At 40.5% G+C, this 19,631-nt stretch overlaps 2 protein-coding genes across 4 annotated transcripts in view; both read right to left on the bottom strand.

The window, feature by feature from the left end:
• The window catches only part of RABGAP1L (RAB GTPase activating protein 1 like), a 516,407-nt gene that overhangs the window by 434,711 nt on the left and 62,065 nt on the right, over nucleotides 1-19,631 (bottom strand). The window lies entirely within an intron of this gene.
• Nucleotides 15,326-15,991, bottom strand: GARIN6 (golgi associated RAB2 interactor family member 6; the record flags this gene model as incomplete). The annotated part of the gene is given in 2 exon segments (XM_080647809.1): nucleotides 15,326-15,721; nucleotides 15,725-15,991. Coding segments are annotated over 2 exon segments (663 nt in total).

Consider the following 19,631-nt stretch of genomic DNA (forward strand, 5'->3'; position numbering starts at 1 on the left):
AGAAAGAGAGCAACAAGAAAAGCCAGTGTAAGCAGAAGGAAGGAAATAATAAAGATCAGAGTGGATATAAACGACATAGAGACCAAAAAACAATACAAAAGATCAACAAAACTAAGAGCTGGTTCTTTGAAAGGATAAACAAGATCGATGAACCTTTAGCCAGGTTCACCAAGAAGCAAAGAGAGAGGACCCAAATAAACAAAATCAGAAATGAAAGAGGAGAAATAACAACAGACCCCACAGAAATACAAAGGATTGTTAAAAAATACTATGAACAACACTATTCCAACAAACTGGACAACCTGGAGGAAATGGAAATATTCCTAGAAAAATACAACCTTCCAAAACTCAATCGGGAAGAATCTAAACATCTCAATAGGACAATAACTATGGAAGAAATTGAAGCAGTCATCAAAAAGCTTCCAGCAAACAAAAGCCCGGGCCCAGACGGCTTCACAGGAGAGTTTTACCAAACATTCAAGAAAGAACTAAAACCTATCCTCCACAGACTGTTCCAAAAATGTCAAGAGGAAGGAACACTTCCAAGCTCATTCTATGAAGCCAGCATCACCCTAATACCAAAACCAGATAAAGACAACACAATGAAAGAGAATTATAGGCCAATATCCCTCATGAACATAGATGCCAAAATCCTCAACAAAATTCTAGCAAATCGGATCCAGCAGTACATCAGAAAGATCATACACCATGACCAAGAAGGATTTATCCCAGGGATGCAAGGGTGGTACAACATCCGCAAATCAATAAACATAATACATCACATAAATAAATTGAGAGATAAAAATCACATAGTCATATCAATTGATGCAGAAAAAGCATTTGACAAAATCCAACACCCTTTCCTGATAAAAACTCTCAGCAAGGTGGGAATAGAAGGATCATATCTCAACATAATAAAAGCCATATATGATAAACCCACAGCCAACATCATAATCAATGGCAAAAACTAAAACCATTTCCCCTAAGAACAGGAACAAGACAGGGATGCCCACTCTCACCACTCCTGTTCGACATAGTATTGGAAGTATTAGCCATTGCTATCAGACAAGAAGAAGAAATAAAAGGCATCCAAATTGGAAAAGAAGAAGTAAAACTGTCCTTATTTGCAGATGACACGATATTGTACATAAAAAACATGAAAGACTCCAACAAAAAACTTTTAGACTTAATAAATGAATTCGGCAATGTAGCAGGATACAAAATTAACGCCAAGAAATCTATGGCATTTCTATACACCAATAGTGAACTTACAGAAAGAGAGAATAAAAAAGCAATCCCATTTACCATCACACCAAAAAAATTAAGATACCTAGGAATAAACTTAACCAAGGAGGTAAAAGACCTATACGTGGAAAACTACAGGACACTGAAAAAAGAGATAGAGGAAGACATAAACAGATGGAAGAACATACCATGTTCATGTATTGGGAGAATCAACATCATTAAAATGTCCATACTACCCAAAGCAATCTATAGATTCAATGCACTCCCCATTAAAATACCAACAGCATATTTCACAGACCTAGAAAGAACTCTCCAAAAATTCATCTGGAATAAAAAAAGACCCCAAATAGCTACAGCAACCCTGAGAAAGAAGAACAAAGTAGGTGGGATCTCAATACCAGATTTCAAGCTGTATTACAAGGCCACTGTTCTCAAAACAGTCTGGTACTGGCACAAGAACAGACATATAGATCAATGGAATAGAATAGAGAACCCAGATATCAACCCAAACCACTATGCTCAATTAATATTTGACAAAGGAGGCATGAACATACAATGGAGTCAAGACAGTCTCTTCAATAAATGGTGTTGAAAAAATTGGACAGATACATGCAAAAAAATGAAACTAGACCACCAACTTACACCATACACAAAAATAAACTCAAAATGAATAAAGGACTTAAACATAAGATGGGAAACCATAAAAATACTAGAGAAATCCACAGGCAGAAATATCTCTGACATATGCCGAAGCAATTTCTTTTTTTTTTATATATATATTTTTTTTATTGATATTTCACAGAGAGGAAGGGAGAGGGATAGAGAGCCAGAAACATCGATGAGAGAGAAACATCAATCAGCTGCCTCCTGCACGCCTCCCACTGGAGATGTGCCCGCAACCAAGGCACATGCCCTCGACCGGAATCGAACCCGGGACCTTTCAGTCCGCAGGCCGACGCTCTATCCACTGAGCCAAACCGGTTTCGGCCGAAGCAATTTCTTTACTGATACCGCTCCTAGGGCAATGGAAACTAAAGAGAAAATAAACAAATAGGACTACATCAAAATAAAAAGCTTTTGCACAGCAAAAGAAACCATCAACAAAACAACAAGAAAGCCCACTGTATGGGAGAACATATTTGCAAATGTTATCACTGATAAAGGTTTAATCTCCAACATCTACAGAGAACTTATACAACTTAATAAAAGATAAATGATCCAATAAAAAAAAACGGGCAATGGACCTAAATAGAATCTTTTCGAAAGAAGACAGAAGGAAGGCCAAGAAACATATGAAAACATGCTCAAAGTCACTAATTATCCGAGAGATGCAAATCAAAATGACAATGCGGTACCATCTCACACCTATCAGAATGGCAATCATCAACAAATCAACAGAAAAAAGAACTCTCGTGCACTGCTGGTGGGAATGCAGACTGCTGCAGCCACTGTGGAGAACAGTATGGAGTTACCTCAAAAAACTGAAAATGGAACTCCCATTTGACCCAGTAATCCCACTTCTAGGATTATATCCCAAAAAGCTAGAAACACCAATCAGAAAGGATATATGCACCCCTATGTTCATAGCAGCACAATTTACCACAGCTAAGATTTGGAAACAGCCTAAATGCCCATCAGCAGATGAGTGGATTAGAAAACTATGGTACATCGAGAGAGAAACCAAGATGGCGGCATAAGGTATACACCTGTACATGCTGCCTCTCACAACCACACCAAAAATACAACTAAAAGATAAAACGACTATCACCCAGAACCACGGGAAAGCTGGCGCAGTAGAAGTTCTACACCTAGAAGGAAAGAAAGAAGTTTATTGAGACCGGGTAGGACATGCAGAGGCTCAGTAAAGCAGAGGTACGGAGGCGCACGATTCGGGCTGGAGACTGCATGCGCTGTTTTTTTTCAATTGGGAGGGAGTTACAAGCTCCCAACTGCTCTGAACTCCAGTTTCCGGTGAGACTCTGGGGACCCAGACTCATATGGGGAGAAATTGGACTGTCTGCCATCGGGTCGGAAAGTGAGGGTGGCTTTCTTGCAGAGGTGCACGCAGGAATCATTGTTTACTGCACTGGGGTGCAGGACGCGGGACGTGGAAATGCAGAGACGCAGAGACGGCTGACTGGCAGCCATCGCTGTTTGCCATGCCCTAGTGATTCCCTGAGACCCTGCCCCACCCAATTTACAAACCCGCTGTGCGCAGTGGCTTTTGCATATGAATGGCCTGCCCTCTCGCAGCTTAACCTAACAAATTGTAGATGAGTCAGAGAACTCCAAAACTTCCAAACCCCAAGCAAAGAGGAGAAATCTGCAGATCTCCCTGTAGCTCCTACTGGGTGGCCTCAGACAGTAGCTGACTTGCACCTCCTTGGAGATCCAGGAACCAGTGTACCTAGAGGTCAGTGTGAGAAGACACCAGATTTCAACTCCTCACATACATAAGTGACACACTCAAGAAGCAGACTCAGTGAGCACCAAAGCCCAGTGAAGCAAGTTCTGCCCCATAAGGGTGTCTCCAGCACAGCAGTTCTTCCATTATAGACACAGCGGATCCTCACAACCAATTGGCCTAGAGGTCAATTCCTCCCAGTGTACCAACAGCAATCAAGGCTTAACTACAACAAGACTGTACAACTAGCCCACAAAGGGGTGCACCAAGAGTGTCCACCTCAGGTTATTGGGGAGGCTGAGCCACTGGGCACTATAGGTCACCTACCACACAAAGCCACTCCATCAATACAGGGAAGCAGCCAAAATGCGGAGACAAAGAAACATGTCACAAATGAAAGAAATGGAGGAAAGCAAACTACTGGATATAGAGTTCAAAACCACAGTTATACGGTTAAGAATCTTCTAGAAACCACAGAGAAACTTAGTGAGACCTCTGAGGAACTTAGTGAGACCTTCAAGGATCTTTATGAGAATGCCAAAAAAATGGAAAAGGACCAGTCAGAAATTAAGCATACACTGACTGAAATAAAGAATAATATACAGAAATCCAACAGTAGACTAGAGGACCCCAAGAATCAAACCAAAGATTTGAAATATGAGGAGGCAAAAAACACCCAACCAGAAAAACGAAAAAAAAAAAAAGAATCCAAAAATATGAAGATAGTGTAAGGAACCTCTGGGACAACTTCAAGTGTACCAACATCCGAATTATGGGGTGCCAGAAGAAGAGAGAGAGCAAGATACTGAAAACCTATTTGAAGAAATAATGACAGAAAACTTCCCCCAACTGGTGAAAGAAATAGACTTATAAGTTCAGGAAGCGCAGAGAACCCCAAACAAAAGGAATCCAAAGAGGACCACACCAAGACACATCATAATTAAAATGCCAAGGGCAAAAGACAAAGAGAGAATCTTGAAAGCAGCAAGAGAAAAACAGTTAGTTACCTACAAGAGAGTACCCATACGACTGTCAGCTGATTTCTCAACATAAACTATGCAGGCCAGAAGGGAGTGGCAAGAAATATTTAAAGTGATGAACAGCAAGAACCTACAACCAAGATTACTCTACCCAGCAAAGCTATCAGTTAGAATTGAAGGTCAGATAAAGAGCTTCACAGACAAGAAAAAGCTAAAGGAGTTTGTCACCACCAAACCAGGATTATATGAAATGCTTAAGGGGAAGAAGAAGAAAAGGTAAAGATAAAAATTATGAACAATAAAGTGACAACAAATATATATCTATCAACAAGTGAATCTAAAAATCAAGTCAATAAAAAATCTGATGAACAGAATAAACTGGTGAATATAATAGAATCAGGGGCATAGAAAGGGAGTGGACTGACAATTCTCGTGGGGAAGGTGGCGTGAGGGGTGCGGGAAGAGATAGGACAAAAATCTTACACCTGTGGATGAGGACAGTGGCAGGGGGTAAGGGCATGGGGTGGCGGGGAGGGGATCAGGTGGAGGGGAGCTATGGGGGGCGGGAAGAGGAACATCTGTAATAATCTGAACAACAAAGATTTATTTTTTAAAAAAAGAAAACTATGGTACATATACACAATGGAATACTACGCTGCTAAAAAAAGAAGGAATTCTTACCATTTGCAGCAGCATGGATGGATCTTGAGAGCATTATGTTAAGTGAAATAAGCCAGGCAATGAAAGAAAAATACCACATGATCTCACTCATTTATGGAAAATAAAGAACATTATAACCTGATGAACAAAAAGATAGATACAGAGGCAATAAAGCACTGAACAGACTGTCAAATTACAGCGGGAAGGCTGGGGAGTGTTGGGGAGAGGGGGAAAGTGATCAACCAAAGGACTTGTATGCATGCATATAAGCACAACCAATGGACACAAGACACTGGGGGGGGTGGGATGAGGGCATGTGACAGGGGGTAGGGGAGGCTGGGGGAAGGTCAATGGTGGGAAAAAATGAGATATATGTACTACTATATGTAATACTTCAAACAATAAAAAAATGAAAAAAGATAAAAATAAAAATCAATGGAAAAATATGCTCAGGTGAGGATTAACAAAAAAGAAAAGAAAGGTGAATGCTAAATCTCGTATATAGGTAGTGTCAGCTCTCTTTATTCACCTCAGTTTTCCACAATTAATAGATCAGCAGAGAATGTTTTTTTTTTCTTTTCTGGTTGTAATTAAAATATTTCTACATTTACATAATCAGAATGCAATGAAATGCAACATTCACATGAATTCTTAAGATAAAACAGAGAATTTAAGAAATTTTCAAGCTGCTCTCAGGTATATCCTGAACTTACAGTGGGTATTCTCACTCTCCTCTGCCTTTGAGGTCCTTTACAGGTAGTTTACAAATTTGCAGGTACTTTATACAAATTTGGGAGGGTAAAATGCCAACAGTGGACTTGTCTGAATTAACAAATCTGGAAACCTTCTCCGATCCTTCCAAAAAGAGTCAATCACCCCTCTACAGTGTTTCTACAATGTTTTACATTAATTTATATTCCTACTCTAGTCTTTAAATAAAACAAAAATATTTTGATTACAAGTAAAACCTGAAATAAATAAAAATTTTAATTACCCTTCAACATACTTTAGCTCTATAATTTTCAAAGCAAGCTTCAATTATCTCCATCTCAACTGGGATATTCACTTACTGAACAGTCCTTAACCAGTGGATTCTGGAGTTAGATCTAAAAGATTATAAGGCATCTCCAGATCTCCCCACATTCCTCAGATCCTGTCATCAGAAACAGGAGGATGGTAGAGAGCACTGAAAGACACCTCCTAGATTCCTTTATTCTTTGGGTCACATGTCAAGAGAAAGAGTTGCCAGCACAACTCCACCCCAACCCTGAGAGACAGGTAAGTTCACCTTCCACACCACTTAGGGTGAACATCTTAAATAAGGTGGACATTCTTGGCACCCAAGTGCCAAAATCAGTAGATGAATGGATAAAAAGGCTGTGGGACATTTACACAATGGAATACTATGCTGCTGTAAAAAAGAGATATCACTTACCCTTTGGGACAGCATGGATGGACCTGGAAAAAATTATGCTAAGCGAAATAAGCCAATCTGAGAAAGACAAATATAACATAATCTCACTTATTTGTGAAATCCAATGAGCAGAATGAATTGATTAACAAAATAAGACCTGAAGCATGGAGGCATGGAACAGACTGATACATCTTGATGTGGAGTTGGGGGATAAGAAGAGATAAACCAAAGAACTTATATACTTACAGGCATAGCCCATGGACATGGGCAATAGGGTAGTAAAGACATGGGCGGGGAGATGGGGGACTGGGAGAATGGGGGGAAATGGGGGGAAAGGGGTGATATCTGTAATACTATCAACAACAAAAAGTATATTTTTTTAAAAGTTAATTACCCCTGCCGAAACCGGTTTGGCTCAGTGGATAGAGCGTCAGCCTGCGGACTGAAGGGTCCCAGGTTCGATTCCGGTCAAGGGCATGTACCTGGGTTGTGGGCACATCCCCAGTAGGGGGTGTGCAGGAGGCGGCTGATCGATGTTTCTCTCTCATCGATGTTTCTAACTCTCTATCCCTCTCCCTTCCTCTCTGTAAAAAATCAATAAAATATATTTAAAAAAAAAAAAGTTAATTACCCCTGGTTGCTACAAGTTGAAGGAGTAAATAAAGAGAAGCAGATATTAGTCTGGGAACCAGACTTACTAAGAAGTTCTGAGGAGAGTACAGGGGTTAACACTGCAGAATCTCAGGAAACCTCTACTACAAGACTCTAGGCAAAAACACTGCCAAAGGCTTCCAATTAAAAAAAAAATAATATGGAACATCTCAAACCAATCTGCTCAGCCTCAACCTACTCGAACTGTTAATAGTAGTTACATCTGGAAAAAAAAGAGGAAGTGGGGGGAGGTGTTACATGTAAAGGAACTTTCATTTTTACTACATATATGTAGATATATTTGTGTATTTGCTGAATCTTTTACCAAGAGACTATGCTCGTATGATAAATGATTTTTTAAGTTCAACAAAGACTAAAAAATATAAATACCAATAAAAATAATTTACAATTTTGCGTGGATAAGTTTAGCAAACGTTTTCTACAGGGAATACAGTAAAGAGCAGACAGTGATAATGAGTATATGAAATAATGGAGTAATAAATACTATGAACTAACATTTATTAAATACTTACTACAAGTCAAGTCCTAGTCTAAGTCCTTTATATGTATTAACTCATTTGACCATCACACATTATTAACCCCCTTTTACCAAGAAGAAACCTGAGGCAAAAGAGCTTATGTAACTTTCACAAAGTCACACAGCTATTACATAATGGAGACAGGATTCTTACAGTGAATCTGATTATAAAGAATTCATTTTTAATCACTGTCACTCACATGACCTGTAAGAGGAAAAAAGAGCATGAAAATCATAGTATAATGAGAAAATGAACAACCTGATTTAAAAATGGGCAAAAGACCTGAACAGTTAGTTCACCAAAGAAGACATACTGATAGCAAATAAGTATATGAAAAGATGCTCCACTTCGTATGTCATCAGAGAAATGCAAATTAAAACAACAATGACATAACACTATTACAACTACTAAAATGGTCAAAATTCAGAATACTTACAATGCCAAGTTCTGACAAGAATGTGGAGCAGCAAGAATGTAGGGTCAACAATTGTAACAAATGTACCACTCTGATGCCCCATGTTTACAGTGGGGGAGGCTGTATGAGTATGGTGGCAGGGGTAGATGGGAACTCACTGTACTTTCTGCTCAATTTTGTTGTAACATAAAACTGCTGTGAAAAAAATTATTCAAAAATTTAAAATAAATTAAAATAATAGCATCATGGGGTTTTGTAAAAGCAAGAAGATATAAGGAGGTTGTTCGTATGATTTAAAAGCCTATTGCCACTTTCTTCCTGAGGTTTGCTGACATTTCAAATGAGTGAATTACCATGGCCATTTCTGGTCAAGCATCTTTATGAGTTTGAATTCCTGAGAACACCAGGTTGGGAGTGGAGGTGTTTGCTACTCCACGATCAACAGATTCAAATTCACCAACTGAGCACTACTAATCTGATAAATTGTTTTCCACACATCTTTGGTATTCATGCTGCCCCTACTAAACTAATTCCTATGATAGATTTTTCCTTCACCTGCTTCCACTGTAGTAGGTGTCTATGTAATCCTTCTTTATAAGAATTTCCATTTCAAAGAGATTTTATTCTCTTCCTTTTAACACCTTTCCTTTTGGCACTGTAAGGCAATAACAATGAGGAAAGGACCAAACCAAAAGAAAAAATAAAATAAAAAAGGACAAAGGATGTATACCACCAATCATTTCAGCCAAGTTCCAACAAGCTGTGACAAGCATAGGTTCACTCACATCCCAATGGACTGACCTTAATTATGTGGCCACGCCAGCTTTCGAGAAAGGTTGGTGAATATAGTTTTTATTATGGACTGGAGCAGTGGTTGGCAAACTCATTAGTCAACAGAGCAGCAAACCACGGCTCACGAGCCGCATGTGGCTCGCAAGCCGCAGTTTGCCGACCACTGGACTAGAGGCCCGGTGCATGAAATTCGTTCACGGGTAGGGTCCTAGGCCAGGCCAGCAATCAGGGCTGATCAGGGCCTTCCTTCCCCCGGCTGCTGGCTGGGACCTTCCTTCATTCCACGCTGCCCCCGGTGGTCAGTGCACGCCATAGCGAGCAGTCAAACTCCCAGTTGGTGGAATTCCCGAGGGGACAATTTGCATATTAGCCTTTTATTATATAGGATGACCATGAGGCCAGCTGAAAATGCTATTAATTCAGAAGAAAGGAAAGACAGCTATTGAGGGACAATTACCAAGCCCTGCCACACTCATCCTTATATTCTCACCATAATGAATGACACATACAACAGTGGCACTCAATCTATATTTTACTTCTTAAATCAACTCAACTGAAAAAAAATCAAACATTTACTGAGAGCCTCCTGTATCAGTTTCAAATTACTGTTTTGTGTTAAGATTCTTTTTTAAACTAGTACCATCCTTCTTATATAATTTTGTTAATATTTAAGGAGCACTTAGAATGCTCCATAAAAGCACAGGTCTTGTAACCCAACTGCCTGAGTTTAAATTCCAATTCTACAACTTATTAATTGTGTAATCTCAGGTGGGTAACATAATTTCTCTGTGCCTCAGATTTCTGACATGTAAAAATAATGATAATGATAAAATACCAACCTTCTAGAGTTATTTGCAGATTAAATGCATGAATACACATAGTACACTTAGATCAGTAACTGACATATGGAAAGCACTTAATGGTTAGCTACATTCTTCCCCAGCGTTACTGGCCAACTAATTGTCCCTATACTATCATTGAGACTTTATCAGATCCCAGTTTAAGGTATTCATTTTTACTTTTGTTCTACCTCTTGAATTCATTTTTACTCTTGTTCTACCTCTTGAATTCTGTCCAATCTTTTGATCTTGAGATGTGCAATTTTCCATAACTTGTACTATTTGGCTTCAACTGTAAAGCCTTTCTATTTTCTCCTATTTATCTAATGCCTACTAGATAAAATCCCCAAAAATATTCATTTTTTATCTTATTAATTCCAGTTAAACAGTATGCACTTGGAGGAGACCTTCAAAAGCCTACACTCTCAGCTTCTATGCCAGCCCCAGATGAGTGGTGATTAAAAGTAAAGGTTAATGGCCAGCTGCTCTTTATACACTTCAACTCAAACAACATACTACAGCAGAGCGAATGCAATAGTACAAATGAGAGTCTGTCTTCTAATAAGGTAGACATTAAGGGGATTTGCCAAATGTATAATGATGCTGTCTTCTCACTAAATTGTTTTGTTTTAGAGATAGTTACGTTTCTTTAAAATGTTATTTAAGTTAACATGCAATGCCTTTATTACTGTTATTTTTAACTAATAAGCATTTTAAATTTTGAATTTTAATCTCTAATAGAGTAAATAGCCCCATATACATATCCAACATCCTACCTTTAGGGTTATGTTGTTCCCTTTACCTAAATTACCCTTCCTTTTGGCTCACACAGATTAAAAGTAGCTGTCACTCAAACATGCACTCACAATTGCGCTGCTTTTAAATTGTTTCTTTTGAAGAAAAAAAAATAAGAAAGCACCCTTCCTCTCTCATCTGGACACATCTAGATGCTATAATCCTTCAAAACTCGGCTCAACAGCTACCTCTTTCATCATCTCCTACTACAAATGATTTCTTCCTACTTGAATTGCCAATGCACTTTATCTGAACTTCTCTCGATTAACATCTCTAAATTATTTATCTTCCTTGAGTGCAGACTATTCATCTCCAGCTCAGCTTCTAGTGGTTCAGGTTAAGAGAGTGCTTGCAAAGAGGAAAAGGATGCACAAGGAATATACATATGCAGAGGGAAATACAAGGTGTGGATAAAGGGAGAGGGCCCAGGGGGGTGAGTGCGTGCATACAGGATATGTTCAGAGGAATGCACTGCAATACAAAGAGATTTTATAGAGAAGAGAAAGGAAGGTCTGAGAGAAAAGATTACACAATTCTGAGAAAGCCAAGATCCAAAATAATATTTAAAGGCATTCCCTGAAAATTTTACTTCTAACAAATGATTGGGAAGTTCCCTTTTAATGTCCTTGAAATACCAGAGCAATCATAGCAGCCAACATAGCAGCAATCACAGCACTGTGATCACTATGTGGTGAACACAGTGCTAAGGACTTGGCCTGCTTTTTAATCAGCTAATCTTCACAGAAAATCTGTGTCCTCAAATATTTACTGATTTCCTTGAAGAAAGGGGATATTGACCCTGCTTTGAGTCTTATTTTTTAACTTTTTTTATTATTATTGACACTCTTACAGATGTCCCCATTCCGCTCCTTCCCGCTTTGAGTCTTAAAGCTGACTTGCATGACCACTTTAGCAAGAACATATTTGCAAAAGTACAGAGCAGTCCAGAAAAAAGGTATTTTTAAAAAATCCATTATTCTATCTTTCAGCATAAAATACTATAGCTCTGGCCACCATGCATATAAAATACTACATAAGTGGAGAGGAAGGTCCTCCTCCTACTGATAGGATTTGAGGAAAGCTTAAGCCTTTTGGTTCCACAGGATTGTTGGAGAAGGGAGATTCAGGTAGATCTAGGGCAGTGGTCGGCAAACTGCAGCTCTGTTGACTAATGAGTTTGCCAACCACTGATCTACGGGGACAGACATGGGAGTTTTGTTTTCAAACCTGCCCAGAAGGATAAACATAGGGGCAGGGGTAGAAATAATTAGCTATTTGGGAAACCTGAGAGCTCTGAGGGCTACTGGCACACTCTCAGCCTTCCGTAAAGGCTCCACAGACTTTAACTTTCCTCAAAGGTACAGGATACCGTGAAGCAGCATCAGTAAAGGCAGCTAGATGGTGGAGCCAGAAACCAGTGTGGATTCCTATGTGCTGGGAGTTGTGAGAAAGGGACCCAGAATTGTCCATGTGACCAGAAAGAAGTGTTGAGAATACCTGTGGACCAGCTGAAGCTGGATGGTTTCAGTGCCAGGGAGATTACTAGTGTGATTTACCAGTGAGCATCCTCACACTTTTACTTTATATACTTATTTTACAATTTCTGCAAAACAGATTCCTAAGGGAAGACCACTGGTCAAAAGCTATGTCCATCCTACATTCTGAGAGCTACTAACAAACTGTGCACCTGTGTGCAAAGCATGCTGCAATGCCACTGATTTATGCAAATATCAGTTCCTGGCTCAAATAAAGAAAGGGCTTTCTCATAGTTAAAAATGTCCCACAGGGAGGATGCAAGATGGCGGCGTAGGTAAACACCTAAATTGCTGCCTCGCACAACAATTTCAAAACTACAACTAAAAGACAAAACGTCTATCACCCAGAACCACGGGAAAGCTGGCTGGGTGGAAGTTCTACAACTAGAAGGAAAGAGAAAAGAGCATTGAGACGTGCACAAGCGCTGAAAAGCTGAGGTTTGGAGGCCCACAAATCGGGCTGGCGGCGGGCGACTGGGAGCGCTGCTTTTTTCAACCCGAAGGGAGACAAGCTCCCAATTACTCTGAACTCCAGTTTCTAGGGAGACACGGGGGACCCAAACTCCTATGGGGAGAAGCTGGACTGTCTGCCATCCGGTCAGAAAGTGAGGGTGGCTTGCTTGCAGGGCTGAGCGTAGGAATAATTGTTTACTGCACTGGGGCGCAGGATGCGGGGACACAGAGCCGGCTAACTGGCAGCCATCGCTGTTTGCCACGCCCTAGCCTAGTGACACCCTGAGACCCCGCCCCGCACAACCTACAAACCCACCCAAGCTCCAAGCAGCGGCTTTAGCATATGAATGGCCTGCCCTATCGCAGCTTAACCTAGCAAAATTGCAGCCCAGGTTAGACAGCTCCAAAACCTCCAAACCCCAAGCAAAGAGGAGAAAACTGTAGTTCTCGCTGCAGCTCCTGCTGGGTGGCCTCAGACAGTAGCTGACCTGCACCCCATTGGAGATACAGAAGCCAGTGTACCTAGTGGTCAGTGTGAGACACCAGATTTCAACTCCTCACACATCCATAAGTGACACATTCAGGAGGGAGACTCAGTGAGCACCAAAGCCCCACTGAAACAAATCCTGCACCATAAGCGTGTCTCCAGCGCAGCAGTTCTTCCATTATAGACACAGAGGGTCCTCACAGCCAATTGGCCTGGAGGTCAATTCCATCCAGTGTACCAACAGCAATCAAGGCTTAACTACCCCAAGACTTTGCACTCAGCCCACAAAGGGGTGTACCAAGAGCGTCCACCTCAGGTGATTGGGGAGGCTGAGCTACTGGCCCCTATAGGTCACCTACCACACAAAGCCACTCCATCAACACAAGGAAGCAGCAAAATGCAGAGATAAAGAAACATGTCACGAATGAAAGAAATGGAGGAAAGCAAACTATTGGATGACATAGAGTTCAGAACCACATTTATAAGGTTACTCAAGAATCTTCTAAAAACCGCTGAGGAACTTAGTGAGACCTTTAAGGATCTTAATGAGAATGCCAAAAAAATGGAAAAGGACCAGTCAGAAAATAAGCATACACTGTCTGAAATAAAGAATATACAGAAACTCAACTGTAGATCAACGTACCCCAAGAATCAAACCAAAGATCTGAAATATGAGGAAACAAAAAACACCCAACCAGAAAAACAAAAAGAAAAAAGAATCCAAAAATATGAAGATAGTGTAAGGAACCTCTGGGACAACTTCAAGTGTACCAACATCCAAATTATGGGGGTGCCAGAAGAAGAGAGAGAGCAAGATACTGAAAACCTATTTGAAGAAATGACAGAAAACTTCCCCCAGCCCTAACCGGTTTGGCTCAGTGGATAGAGTGTCAGCCTGTGGACTGAAGGGTCCCAGGTTCGATTCCGGTCAAGGGCATGTACCTTGGTTGCGGGCACATCCCCAGTGGGGAGTGTGCAAGAGGCAGCTGAATTGATGTTTCTCTCATCGATGTTTCTCACTCTCTATCCCTCTCCTTTCCTCTCTGTAAAATATATTTTAAAAAAAAAAAAAGAAAGAAAACTTCCCCCAACTGGTGAAAGAAATAGACTTACAAGTCCAGGAAGCCCACAGAACCCCAAACAAAAGGAATCCAAAGAGGACCACACCAAGACACATCATAATTAAAATGCCAAGGGCAAAAGACAAAGAGAGACTCTTTAGAGCAGCAAGAGAAAAACGGTTAGTTACCTACAAGGGCGTACCCATATGACTGTCAGCTGATTTCTCAACAGAAACTATGCAGGCCAGAAGGGAGTGGCAAGAAATATTCAAAGTGATGAACAGCAAGAACCTACAACCAAGATTACTCTACCCAGCAAAGCTATCATTCAGAATTGAAGGTCAGATAAAGAGCTTCACAGACAAGAAAAAGCTAAAGGAGTTCATCACCACCAAACCAGGATTACATGAAATGCTGAAGGGTATTCTTTAAGAAGAGGAAGAAGAAGAAAAAGGTAAAGATAAAAACTATGAACAACAAAATGACATCAAATACATACCTACCAACAAGTGAATCTAAAAATCAAGTGAATAAAAAATCTGAAGAACAGAATGGACTGGTGAATATAATAGAATCAGGGACATAGAAAGGGAGTGGACAGACAATTCTCAGAGGGAAGGGGGTGTGAGGGGTGCGGGAAGAGATAGGACAAAAATCTTACACCTATGGATGAAGACAGTGGCGGGGGGTAAGGGCATGGGGTGGGGTGGGGAATCAGGTGGAGGGCAGCTATGGGGGAAAAAAAAAAAAAGAGGAACACCTGTAATAATCTGAACAATAAAGATTTATTTTTTTTAAAAATGTCCCACAGAAGATCAGACTGCCTGAGTCCACAGCAGTATGTAAGTGTTTCAGAACAGACTGGACTGTCAGAATGCTGTCGACGGCATTACAACATTAGGCACAGGGTCTAAGGTACGTTGGATATTCAGATGCACTCAGGACCACCCAAATGTAGCAAGGCCTCCACACAGTGGCTCTACTGGCCTGGTCCTTCCATGTGCAGTTTCCCCAGGCAGCCTAAGAGAGCAGCCTGGGAGCCTCCAGTTGCTCTCTCAAAGCACTCGGGCCCCTCTCTGAGAGTCTCTGCAAAAACTTACTCCTGGGCTCTTCCTGTCCTCTGCCTCCAACACAGGTATGTCCATCGAGTCCCAAGATGGTATGGCTCGGGTACCGCTATAAGCATCCTCTGGTGGTCTCAGGAAGAACACCAGGTTTTCCCAGTGTGCAAACGCATCTTCTTTTGCATCTGAAGGAGAGCATAATTGTAGGTAAAAAGAGCGACCAGTGGCAAGCTTCAAGTGGAGCTGTTTTTCCTCATGACTGTAAACAGACAACTTTACAAACTTCAAAGGAAGCAGCGTGGTCAGTTCCAAGGTCTTCGCTGACTTGAGTACCCTTCCCTGGGTGTGTTGATCATGTTTGGCATAGATTGCACAGCTGACAGCTGGTCATGCCAGCAGCATGACGTCAGGTATTGTGAGGTTGGGGCTGGTATATGCAATGCCCACAGTAACCACTTGCATACTGTTGTGCACATCGATCACTTCTCCTCTTTTGCTGATCTGGATGAAGTCACTCTCAAACATAGGAATGCGCTTGAACATGGTAAATGCGCCCTTGCACAGCTGCCACTGCAGCTTCCCCGTGGAGCCATGGAACATGTGCAGCACATGGCTGCTCTGGGCACTGCCCTGCCACAGCGTTGTGCTACTACCCATGTCGGTCCTTCATTGAGACTGCTGCATGTCCTCTCCCCAACCTCCTCTTGGGTCTGAACCACAGCCCCCCACCCCACGGGCCACCTTTAAGCTTTTGCTATTATGACCTGCAGTCAGCTGTCACACACAACACTGTGTCCTCATCCCCACAGCTGCCCCCGCAGGAAGGGACAGCGTCCTCCTGCAAACAGCTACCCCACAAGGGCACGGAGAGTACCAAATTCTTACGTGTTTTGTTAGCGTAACACAAGTATGCTTCTTCAAGGACACTTGTTTTCATGCAGCTACCAGAGGCAATGATATGTGATTAGCAGTCCCAGGAAAATTGTCTTGTTTTAATCTATAAAGGTGATACTAAGAGGTGACAAATACTTAAGGCTTTATAAGAACTGGATGTATTTTTGAGCTTTTGCTTAATGTTTTCTTTTATAGTTATCATTGAATTTCTATGAAACATTAACTTCAGTCACCAAGTTTGAATTTAAGAATGTACATAAAGGTTTAACAGGGAAAATGTTCCTAAGAATCTCCTATCCTTCTCAAGTCTGCATTTGGTTATAACTGCCTATAAACTGCTTTCTCAAAAATTCAATTACTGAGTTGCTTGATTTTTTTCTGGAAAGACTGAGTTGCTGTTTGTTGCCTACAAGGGAACAAATAACTAAACTGCATGAAGTTAAACTGGTATTCATATGATACGTAAGGTAAATTTTGCTTTTATTTTTCAATAAAAGGTTTTTATCTCAATGTTTCATATATCAGGTATATAACAGCCTTGTTCTAGGGTTTCAGCTTGCCTCTCCTAATTTAGCATTGTTGACCCAGTCTTCAAAAAGACATGCTAGGATATAAAGCCTTCATGTTTTTATAGTTTCTATTACCACTAGATTTGAACTTGAGAGGATGGAAACCTAGAACTCGTGAAGACTGTTGTGTGAAATCTGAGCATGAAGGTAACAAAACGGAATAGAAACTTGTTTCTGAATGCAGCCATACCTGAATCAGACCCAAAACTTGGGCTTTTCTATAATATGAGACACTAAATTCTCTTTTTTCCTTTTTGAGTTGGGTTTCCCACTTATAACAGAAAGTGTTCTAAGTAACTCATCACACCTGCAAAGCAAATGCTGCAGGGCCGATGAGAGTATATGACCAAGGACCTTAACCAGGCTGACCAGTCAAGAAAGAGAAGTTATCTACAAGTGGTAATGTCTAAGCCAAGATGTAAAAGGTGTGCAAGAAGAAGCCAGGTCAAAAGGAAGGAGCAGGTGCAGAGAATATGTTTTCCAATAGAGTGAAGAACTGGTATGAGGGTTTTTTCAACATTTATAGAACTGATGGAAGGATGAGAGGTAAGAAGGAGAGAAGAAATGTGAAAAGGTTGGAAAGGATGATGGAGATTTCAAAGGCCATGTTTGGCATAAGTTATGTGGCCACTTGAAAAGGTTTTAATTAAATTTTTAACAAATGCACATGGCCAAAATTCAGACAGTGCAATAGATGCCATTAATTAATAAACTCTTCAAAATGCTCCCACCCCAAAAAAGCAATGAGTATCTCTAAAAGTTGACAATCAATAACAAACTACATCTCAAAGAACAAGAAATAAGAATATAAATATAAGGTGACTTTTATTTTTTTTAAATATATTTTACTGATATTTTACAGAGAGGAAGGGAGAGGGATAGAGAGTTAGAAACATCGATCAGCTGCCTCCTGCACACTCCCCACTGAGGCTGTGCCCGCAACCAAGGTACATGCACTTGACTGGAATCGAACCTGGGACCCTTCAGTCCCCAGGCCGACGCTCTATCCACTGAGCCAAACCAGTCAGGGCAGATGACTTTTAAAAACTAAAAAGAGGTAAACAAATGTAACTGTAGATTTAAGGAGGACCTAGGAAGACACTGGGCCCCCCATCTAAATTATTCCTTCAAAGTGTTTCTCTTGGAGTTGTTAGTTATTAAAAAGAAAAACAAATTATAGCTACCTAAGCAAAAAATTATTTTTTAAAGTATCTCCAGAACAGCAAGGAACTGGACTTTTAATGGCCACATAGCCAAGAATAAACCTAAGACTATGTCTCAACCTGTCCAGTGTCTGTGCCCAAATATCATAGCTTGCACAACCAACAGTCAGACACTGGATGGATGCCACACTTAGAACCTCTGTTTCTGATGCTTCTAAAACTAAACAAGAATGGCTACTGCTACCACCCATCACCAGAATGGATTTTGTACAGTATCATCTTTTTCAATATGACTAGCTTCTGGTCCAAAATTGGAGATAGGTATATTATACTAATGGAACCTAGGCATGTATCCATGTCTGAGATAAAAAGGGGGCTGGTAATAAAGCATCTAACATTTTTAGCTTTTCTAGTGAAAGGAAGGCACTGACTCACAAATTGAGGGATTTGCCAAATGCAGGAAAAGGTTCAAATGCTGAAAACAAATAAATGACAAATGTTCACGACTCATAACAACCCTACTGACGGCATTTAGGCAACCACACTACCCTAAATAACAATTATCAAAACCATATGGTACTGCCCAACCAGCATGGCTCAGTGATTGAGCATCAACCTTTGAACCAGGAGGTCACGGTTCAAGTCCCAGTCAGGGTACATGCCTGGGCTGTGGGTTCGATCCTCAGTGAGGGGCATGCAGGAGGCAGCCAATCAATGATTCTCTCTCATCATTAATGTTTCTATCTCTCCCTTCCTCTCTGAAATCAATAAAAAATATATTTTAAAAAAACACTATATTGTACTTAGAGTCAAAGTACTGTACCAAAGATGACATGTTGCTTATAAGGGAAAAAATAAACTTTATAATAGAATGATTAGATTTGTCACCGCTTTACTCACTGATCAATCTCAGCATCACTAAGAGTAGGACAATCAGATCTGCAACTCCAGATATAATGCATTATGATATACACAGCATCAACCATAAATACTGGTGTCCAAAAATGTTTTAATTTAAACAAATCTTTAGATCTAGCTTTCAGCTTACAGGAAATAGAAAACAGTGAAAAAAATCAGACAAATTCAAAATGCAGAACATTATAAAGAACAATTGATTAGGTATCATGAAAAGAAAAAGGATAATGTGGGGAGATGTACTGTAGATTAAAATGGACATAAGAAATGTACAACAAAGAACAATTGCATAGCCCTTGATTATATTTGATTGAACCAATAGCAAAAAACACTGTCATGAAGTGTAGCTCAGTGGTTGAGCATCAACCTATGAACCAGGAGATCACAGTTCAATTCCTAGTCAGGACATATGCCTGGGCTGTGGGCTCAATCCCCAGTAGGGAGCATGCAGGAAGCGGCGAATCAATGATTCTCTCTGTCATCATTGATGTTTCTATCTCTCTCTCCCTCTCCCTTTCTCTCTGTGAAATCAATAAAAATATTTTTTTAAAAAAATTGTACTTCCCCCAAAATTCATATATTGAAGTCCTAACACCCAGATAGGTCCTTTTAAAAGGTGATTAAGTTAAAATGAGGCTATTAGGGTGAGCCCTAATCCAATCTAACTGGTATCCTTATAAAAAGAAATTTGGACACCCAAAGACAGCTGGGATGTATGTGCACAGAGGAAAGACCATGTGAGGACTCAGAAAAGGT

This window comes from Plecotus auritus, assembly GCF_963455305.1.
Source record: "Plecotus auritus genome assembly, chromosome: 12".
NCBI lineage: Eukaryota > Metazoa > Chordata > Mammalia > Chiroptera > Vespertilionidae > Plecotus > Plecotus auritus.